We start from the raw sequence: 9,997 nt of genomic DNA on the forward strand, positions 1-9,997 counted from the left end.
ATAGCCTACGACCAGCCAGTCATCCTCATCATTTAACATGTTATGCACGAAGCACATTAAATCTAACCGTGCAAGCAGCCCACATCTCTCCAATTGAAAAAGCACCACGGCAGATGCTGACGCAAATACAGCAGGCTACAACTAGCAACTAAGTGCAAAGCTGCCGTAGCCTACACTCTTTAAACACACACACACACACACACACACACACACTGAACCTACTGTACGCTCTCTCGTTCTCCCCCTGGCTCGGTAAAGTTGAAGGCGGTATTTCTCAGTGTTGAATCTTCTCATCAAAATGTCCTTACACTCATCCTTGAATTTGTAGGTCCAAACTAAATAAACTGAGCCTCGCGTTTGTGCAAAGGCCTAGTCTACTACGTCGATGCTCGGAGAGAACAAGTGTTGAAAAGCAGTTTTCACACATCGCGGTTAGAGCTGCAGTGTCCGCTTTGGAGGCGGAATCTGATTCCTCAACATTAGAGTAGTTTTTGGAGATTTAAGCCATTTTCTAATATCCATTGTTATTAGGCCTACGCTGTAGCCTATTAGCAATAGCGATCCTACTCCAGAGTCCTGCGAAAATCTCTGCTCGCTCGCTAGACTCCCAACAAATAGAGCCTTAACCTTAATGGTGCTCTTGCCAAATAGTGTCGGGGGATTAAATCTGACTGGCGCCGGGAAAAATGGCCAGTACCATTGAGAGGCTTATCCCAACCAGGCCAGGTCCAGCCGGGCTTATGTGCGTGACTGGCTTGTTTCTGTTCAGGACTGGTAGGACGGAAGCTAGTCATGCCACTAAAATATCTGTGAATTGAAATGACATGAAATAATGTCTGATAAATTAAGATAGGTGTTGTTGCCTGGACACATCAGTTCCACAATGTAAACAACAGTGTTTGTTTAGCTACATATAGACTAGAGGAGTTTCACTCAGCATAGACAGTAATCTCTGAGAATGTCCCGCGTGGGAGTCCAATGCTCTGACCACTACTCTACTTGTGGAATTTAGGTAAGGGTTAAAAAGGCTGGAGTGAAAGGATGAACATGTGGAGGATTGGGGTATAGTCCCATTAAGTCATCCCCACCGGGTCTTGAACGCTGGTCTCCCGGGTGGGAGTCCTATGCTCTGACCACTACTCTACTTGTGCAGTGGAGATCAGCGGGCTGATTTTGGTGTCCTTCTTGATTTTGGTGTGCTGGGACTACTGCCTCTTGTGGTGCCAACAGAGAGATGCAGGCCAACATTGTTGGGAGTAAGGGAGTCTGTGAGTAAGGGAGGGAGTGATAACCCGACAAGGGCCAGCCACGCACAAAAACCTACATACGTCAGCCTAAGTTCAGGATAACTTGCCACAAGCACCATAAAAGTCTCAATTTTCTCTGCTGATGCTTTCATGAGGGAGTTTGTCAGTACACCCCTACCCTCTTCTGATTGGCCACTGCCACGTGGAATTCGCCTTGAATTTGCACTAATCCACTCCAAACTGCTAGATTCTGTAGGCCGATAAGAATCAAATGATGTCCGCCTCTTCACATTCGGTTGATTTTACTGAACGCTAGATCGTCAAGAACACGACCAACCAATTTCATTCAACAACATTCAACAACAACGTTGGGGACGACGGGTTCACTGTGCACTTGTTTACATTCGCAAATTGCTATTCTGCACTCGTTCCAAGTGTCTCCACATGTAGCTACTCTGAGGTCCATTGGTGGGTGAGTTGGGGGTCACCCCTATCCAGTGGGTGGGGAGAGGGGCTGAGCACATGAGGGAAGCCAGGGCCAGGACTGTCATGCGAGACTCCTCACCCATTAGTCAGAACAGAAAGAGAGCGATGGGTGTTTTTGTTCAGTGAGAGCTCTGCGCTTATTGAAACATGGTGCCCTGTGTTTTCCACTGCCCCTGTGCGGTCCTGGGACTAGTCAACCAGGACAGCCAGAGGCTTGGCAGGTGTTGTTTTTGTTTCAGTAACCTTTTGTTTGAATGTAGTTCTGCAGCTCTTGTCCATGTTGTTATGATGAGCAAAAAGTACTTAAGCGCCTTATTAATATGCAAGATGGGTGCTCAATTATGTAACCACTAAGTCTGATGTTGAAATTTTAGACATTTGTTTTTAATGAGATATGTCTCTCTTGTAGCAGAGTTGAGAATACTTGAAGAGATTAAAGAGGACATTTTTGTCAGCCATTGGAACACCATTTTATTCCAATGGCTGAGAAGATTTGTGCTAAAATGGCCTGTGAGAAGTACTTCGATTCAGGAGTCAGGACTGTGTTCAATCAACTGCACAAGCTGTTCACTCAGAGGTCCTCCATTGTACGGAAGATGTGGACCCTTTTTCAGTCGTCCCAAATCCCCACCTGTCCTCACTTACAGTGCAGAGGGAACATTGTGTGTGTGTGTGTGTGTGTGTGTGTGTGTGTGTGTGTGTGTGTGTGTGTGTGTGTGTGTGTGTGAAGCTGCTGTACGGTTTGCCTGTTGACTGTGTGTGGTTGAATAAGGGTTTAAAGGCCTGGGTGATGTGATGTTAAAACTGTAACCCCGTTTCTTCGCGCTGCCAGGAAGTGATGCAGTTCAAACAGGTGGGAGAGGGGATTTTTCACAGTAGCGTGTGGCGCTGCTTCCTGTAGAGAGAGCACCTGTCACTGTGTTGTTTTGAGAAGCGATCCCACTCCCAACGTTGCTGATAACTGATGACTCACAGAGACGGCTCTGTCCAGTGCTACTTTCTATCAGCCAACAAGCACGTTGTCACGAGGGCCTGATGGGCAAAGAACGGATCTATGAGAAGCATACGAATATTTCCAGTCTCTCAATCTAGTGAAGGAAAAAGGCACTGGTAAACCAATGAAAACTGATACTGTATATATGTCATAATGATGTCCTCTGCTCTGTGAAGAGGCCAGAGAAAGTGCTCCCCCTCCCTAACGAGCTGTGGCAGATGGGGAGCACTTTCAGCCACAGGCTCATCCCACCCAGTGCAATACAGAGCGGTTCAGCTGTTCCTCTGTGCCAGCGGCCATAAAACAGCGCCTGCGCGTTCAGAGTGTTGTGGAGGTGTGCATGTATATACATACAGTATGTGTATCTATAAAGCCTGGATGTATGTATATATGTGTACTCCTAGACATATCTGTTTATACAGACTGGGTGTATGTACATTTTTTTTTTTCTATTCTATACTGTACACATGCTACATATGGATGTAGTCCCTGTTCTTCTTCTTCTTTTTTATGTTTACTTCTGTATCTAGTGCATTTTCCAACCTTGCTATAATTTTCCCACTGCTGAAACGGCAAGTCATTAAAGCACCTATCTATCCCAGTGGCTGCAGATATCAAATGGTCGGACACAACATCCTTGACCCTGACCTCATTCAATTCTAACTCACTCATCTGAATTCACCATCTGAAGCAAATACTTTACCTCAAACATAAGACCATGGAATTGTGTTCCCAGTTGGACTCGAGCTTTATGGTGCGTTCGTTTATAACTGGGAGGTGGCAAATTGCGACTTGCTACTAGGAATTATTAAATAAAACACCGCATGAACTCGCACTTCCTCGTCGCAAATTCGGATATGTTTCTCAGCCCCCAGTTGCTCGAATGCACTAGATATAACTAGGTAACTGTGATATAATGGTATATAGCTCGAATGCACACAGGTCGGAGGTAGGTATTTTGCCACTTGCGACTTGCCACCTCCGACCACAAACGAACGCACCATTAATATCAAACCCCCGATGTTGGAACATGGCATCTAAGTGTCCCTGCTGCTTTTAGGTCTGTGCCAGTTTACATAAGACTTTGGGCATAAGGACCAGGGAGAGAACTCACACCTTCTAGAGTGAAACAATAACAACAACATAAACAACCAGGCCTTATAAACACATAATACACATGCATGCGCACACACACAAATTGGCAAAGAACAACTAACTCAGGCTGGCAGGCAGATCAACACACTCTAACACACACACACACACACAGACACACACGTGTGCGCACACAGGCAGGCAGGCAGGCACACACGCACACACACACACACAATCAGATACCTGGCCACAGCAAATTATATCAAGTTGAAATACAAGTGTTGTCCCAATCTGAACACACAAAGTCACCTCCCTCCGCAATAGAACACGTTTCTTAATTTCATTTTTACCCGTTTTGACTGTTTTGCTGGAGGGCCTTTAGATTCCACAAACCACAAGATTCTCTGGACCCATAGGCCTCAGATAAAAGTATAAGAGATACTCGAAACACTGCCGGTCTTTTTGTTTTGAGTAGTAATTAGATGGGGAAGATAAGCAGCTTTTATCCAACATAATTATCAAATTACTGTATACAGTTACATTACTTAGTAGGCTGCGCCAGGTAAGAGCACGTCGTTGAGGATTTCCATACTAAGCTAGATTCCCAGCATAGGGATCTGTAGTGCCGGTCATGTTTATACTAAGACATTCAGTGCATGAACACATGAAGGCGTATGGTAGTCCAGTCATTTTCCTGGATGATTCAACCACATTCAACTTGACACGGTCTACGTCACCAAGGGGCATATGGGCATGAATCATAACACGTAGGCTGGTCACACTGTAATAACAATATGGTAATCGGGATCAATAGTGTGTAAAACTCCATTAGTTTGAAACAATCCCGTCAGATCCCACAGCCTACTAATCATCTTTCAGGGGCATGATTGTTTATCGATAGGAAAGGGGCAAGTTAAAATGTAGGCTATAGCCGTAACTTTTCTTACCGCTGGCATTCTTTCCACATATGAGGTGCTGGTACGGCTGCAGGAGACCCCATATCTCCGAGTCGTTGTTGATGGCCTGCTCAATGGACTCGAGCGTAAACTTGGGGATCCCGTTGTCCTTCTCGACGAGCGCGCTCCGCTGAACCCGGGTGAAGACCTCTCGGAACAGGCTCTCTATGCAGGCGGTGAGGTATATGGCCGCGTGCTCGTGGACCCTCAGGGCAACCCTGCTTTCGACCATCCACTTGAAGAACTTCCCCACGGAGAAGACCAGACCGCAGCGCGCCGACTTGCCCCGGCTGAACTTGTCGCCGGTGCTCATGTTGTAGAGGGACAAGGCGCTGAGTGCCGCGGTGATGCAGTTGACGGAGATGGTCCAGGAGAGGACCACTTTGACGGCGCTCTGGATCTCGTGCTTGGTGCACTTGGCGTAGCGCAGGCTGAGCCGCTGCGCCTCGCGGGCCACCCTCACCAGCGCGCGGCTGACCAGAGCCGAGAGCTTGGCCACGACTTCTCGAGGCGGAATCCCCATCATCATCGGCTCCCCTTCCTTCCTCAGTGCGCACTCCACCTCGCCGAGGCTCCACGGCACGTCGTCGAGCTCGGCGAGTTTGGCGCACTGGCCGGAGCACTCCAAGATCTCGGTCTCCTCCGCCAGGACGGTGTTGACCGTGTCCAGGCTGTTGTGTCTGCTATGCATGGATTCGGTCAGATGCCAGCAGTTGCCCCCGTGCGCGTAAGACAGATGCGTGTCCGAGCAGCACAGCGACACGCTGGACGACCTGACGGAGTCCGCGGCTCCACCATAACCGGAATCGAGCGTTAAATCCTCCAGCGTCCTTGCGGCTGTCTTACCCTTGCCTGCCATGGCTGCACCACATACTGTACCGTCTGCTTTTTCAGTTAAATGCCACAAAGTCGTTCTCCCCGGTCGCAGCTATTCCGCAGCCGCCGGCGAGTTTGTAATTTACTTTCCAATTCAAGTTCCTGGTTCCGTCGAAAGGATGAAGTGAGTGCCGTGATTACTTTCCGCCTCCCAGCAGCAGTGACTGAAAATGTGCCTTCAAACTGCTGTGGCTTACAACTTCTATGCGTAACCTGAGAGCGCCCAGGCTCAGCCCCGTAGTACGAGCCACTGCACCAGGCGCGGCAAGGCTCCCTCTGCGGGAGGAGGGGCTAGGGACATAGCGGGCTGCGAGAAGCCAATCCGCGGCCGCAATATGTCTTGATTGACAGACAGGTTGTCAACTCGGGACTTTTATCGGAATTGATCTCATCTAGCCCGCATCGAAAGTTCGAAACCCCTAGCAACGGCGGATAGGGAGCGACTTTTTTCACTATTTTAACAACTTATAATAACACAAAACCTTTAAAAGTAACCACAAACACACCACTCAGGACTTGGCATCTAATTGTAGACCACTACAAATTGATAATGTGTTGCTGGCTTCTACAGTTATGGCCGTGTAACTACACAGACGGGGAGGAATTTGTTTAGAATGACACACGCCCAACATTTTTGCACGTCAAGCAGTAGGCATAGGCTATAAGCTCTACTGGGAAAAGAATGTAAATTACTATTTCACATGACCAGAAAGCATCCAAATCAGAAACAAGTTTATTGCCAAACAGGTTTTCACTTCTAGATAATATGAATACAAACAGAATCCACTTATCCTCTATTATTTCAAAGTGGAATATAAAACATCAGGTCATGAGGGCATTAGTGCACCCTGCATTAGCTGGACACAGACACGTAGCCTGGCTTGATTATAAACTGGTTGACAGGAACCCCATCCGACGAGGGACCTATATCCCACTCCCAGCCTCCCAGAGGACCATGTTTTCATCAAGTGGTCCTCTGAAGAGGTATTCTCCCAGCCACCCTGCCCATCTCTCACTCTCGCTCTCGCTCTCATACACACACACACACACACACACACACACACACACACACACACACACACACACACACACACACACTCTTTCTCACTCTCTCCTCTCAAACACACACTCTCTCAAACACTCTCACAAATACGCACTCTAACTCTCTCTCACACAAACACACACACAGCAATACACACATACTCTCTCTCACACACACACTCTCTCTTTCTCTATAAACAATAAGCAATAAAAAAAACACTGTCTACGACCTTCTTGTGAACACAAGAGCCAAGTTTACAATCCCTCAATGAGCAGGATAAAGAATGGCGGAGAGTCTTGTGTACATATTGGCACAGTGTGTTTCCGAGGCTGTAGGTTCAGGAGGAAAACAGTCTATTCAATCAAACATAAGTGCTGACAGGGTTCGAGTGTTGGGGTTAGTTAGGGTCGAGTCTTAACTAAGAGAGAGGTAATAAGGTCAAGCGGTTGTCCAGCTTTCACATAGAGGCCTAGCGTATTTCAGAGAACTTCAAAGGCATGGGGTATTGAGTTCAGCTCAAAAGCTTTATATGGCAAATTATAGGAAAGGTCCTATAAGATCAAAACTCCATAGCTTACCCCAAGAGGCTTTCCACACTCTGCAGTGAATATATTCATGCTATGAACATTATAGACACCTTTAAGATTCATGAAGAACTGATCCCCTGTTCTTATATCTTTATGATTTTCTCTATTTTATCACTCTTAAATACCGATTTTTGTTATATTTATGTTCTGTAGAGAAGAAACGATGGTTATATCCCAAGGGAATGCACAGAGGAACAGTTGGTGTACTAGTGATTCACCGCTATTTCAGGGCGTCTTCTCATGACTTGGCCATCTGTCTACAGTTTTGAGTTTATGAGCTGTAGGCCCATTTCACATGAGTCAACAGCTATCTCCACCCACTAATTCTACACAGGTTTGAACATTTATTCTAACTGAGAATAGATAGGACTACATAGTTAGGACTACCAGTAATATCACTTACAGTAAGTATCAAATCCGCAGCATTCATTTGGCATGGCATAGCCTACATTAAAAGGTCTTGTTCGACACAGAAAACATTTAAAACCTCTTCCTACAGCAGTACTGTGAGCAGGATCCATACTTACAAGCATAAGCATATACAGACCAACTGAGCATGATATTAGACTGGTATTCTTCAATATACCAGCTGTGTCATAGTGGAGGTGGGCAGTTGCCAGCTGATTACCAGTCTAACGTTGTGCTTCGTGTTCACTTACTGTTCCTCAGCTTGGCTGTCTCTTGATAAATCCTGGTTGCTTGGAAACAGTAAAAGAACAGCGCAAGCCAAACTTATACTTCAGTTCATATCACTGCTTGCATATACGGAAAGGTTTGTTAATGGACATATTGGATTCCTAGAATCCCTGTCCCCACCAAAAAAAACAAGGATCACTAGACTTAATGAGTACAGACCCGTTGCTCTGTGGTAATGAAGACTTTTAAGCACCTTGTGTCCCACCTCAAAACCATCACCCACTCCTGGACCCCCCGCAGTTCGCCTACAGAGCCAACAGGTCTGTGGACGATGCAGTAAACATGGCCCTACATTTCATCCTCCAGAACCTGGAGTCTGCAGGGACATATGCCAGGATCCTGTTTGTGGACCTCAGCTCCACCTTCAACATTATCCTCCTGGCCCGGCTGAAGGACAAAGCTCTGCAGGTAGGCTACACGTGCCTGACTCCAGGTGGATCACCGACTTCCTGTCTGACAGGTAGCAGTATGTGAATCTGGTAAAACACGTCTCCTGGACCATCAGTGCCCATTCCCCCAAAAGCACGGTCCTTTCCCCTCTACTCTTCTCCCTGTACACGAACAGCTGCACCTCCAGTCACCAGTCTGTCAAGCTCCCCCATCACCTTGGCTGACTCCCCAGTCGACTCCGTGAAGTTCTTCCACTTACGGGGCACCATCATCTCCCGGGACCTCAAGTGGGAGCTGAACATAAGCTCCCTCACTTCACCAAGAAGCCACAACAGAGGATGTACTTCCTGAGGCAGCTGAAAATGTAGAACCTGTCAAAGTTTATGATGGTTCTCTTCTACACCTCCATCATCAAGTCCATCATCACCTCCTCCATCACCATCTGGTAGGATTACTCCACCACCACAGCCAAAGACAAGGCAAGACTGCAGTGTGTCTATATATAGTCTATATATGACAGATGTCTATTAGATTAATAAATTTACAAATGTGGGCCTATTCTGCACTAGTAGGATAGTATGGTGTTTTTAATTTCACAGGATAAAGAGTAGGCTATTTGGAATTTGGCATGATCACCATTCAAAGCAATGAATAAACAGAGACGGCGAGTTAACGGCCAGAGAGGCTCGCCAGTTGACAACACATGATCTAATACTCCCACCTAGTGGCCGAATTCTAAACTACCCTAATTTAATTCACTTTATTTTGTGACGCATCTCCAGGCTTTTGAATCGCTTACTCATCGTTAATTTTAGTCCGTCCTGCTACGTATGAGAAAATGATGGGAGATAAAAGGAGTTCATAACACCTGACTTAATTTGAATAGCCTAGGACATAGGCCTACTACCTGGTCTACAGGGCGCGATTGCTCAGTGCGTTACACCGTTGCCTCACAGCAAGGTCCTAGGTTCGATTACCGCATGGGCTATCTCCCGGGCCTTTCTGTGTGGAGTTTGCATGTTCTCCCGATGTTCACTCAGGTTCCCCCCACACCTTCTGACACACAAGTGGAGACACGCATAGCTGGGTGCTTGGCTGACATCTCGGAGTGGATGGCGACACACTACCTCAAGGACCTGGCCATCACCATTGAAGACACAGAGGGGACCCCAACCCGGACAGCGAGGAACCTGCTTCACACGCTCCTGCAGATTCCTGCTATACAACATCAGGAGGATACGCCCTTTCTTCACTGGCAAAACCGCACAGATGCTCATCCAGGCCCTGGTCATCTCCCGCCTGGACTTCTGCAACTCCCTCCTTGATGGGGCCCCGGCGTCAGCCATTAAACCCCTGTAACTTGTCCAGAATGCTGCTGCTCGCCTGGTGTTCAACCACCCCAAGTTCTCCCACACAACTTCTCTTCTCCATTCTCTTCACTGACTCCCTGTACAGCTCGCATCCAGTTTAAAACTCTGGCGCTAGCCTATAGGGCAATCAAAGGAACAGTGCCCTCCTACCTCCAGGCCATGGTCAAACCCTATACCCCCTCCTGAACGCTACGCTCTGCTACCACAGGGCAACTGGTTGCCCCGTCACTCCGAGGCCCCTGCGGTCAATCTACACGGTCA

The 9,997-nt window shown here is 47.4% G+C and overlaps 1 protein-coding gene across 2 annotated transcripts in view; it reads right to left on the reverse strand.

Moving 5' to 3' along the window:
• btbd11a (BTB (POZ) domain containing 11a) overlaps positions 1 to 5,634 on the reverse strand; it is a gene marked incomplete at both ends in the record, with an annotated part of 139,897 nt that extends 134,263 nt beyond the window's left edge. For both annotated transcript variants that reach the window (XM_084447934.1, XM_084447933.1), the window contains one exon: positions 4,767 to 5,634. In XM_084447934.1, the coding sequence (XP_084304060.1) occupies positions 4,767 to 5,634 (868 nt within the window). The remainder of the gene's footprint in view (positions 1 to 4,766) is intronic.
• Between the last annotated feature and the right edge of the window lie 4,363 nt (positions 5,635 to 9,997).

This window comes from Borostomias antarcticus (assembly GCF_949987555.1).
Source record: "Borostomias antarcticus genome assembly, chromosome: 13".
In the NCBI taxonomy this organism is placed as follows: domain Eukaryota; kingdom Metazoa; phylum Chordata; class Actinopteri; order Stomiiformes; family Stomiidae; genus Borostomias; species Borostomias antarcticus.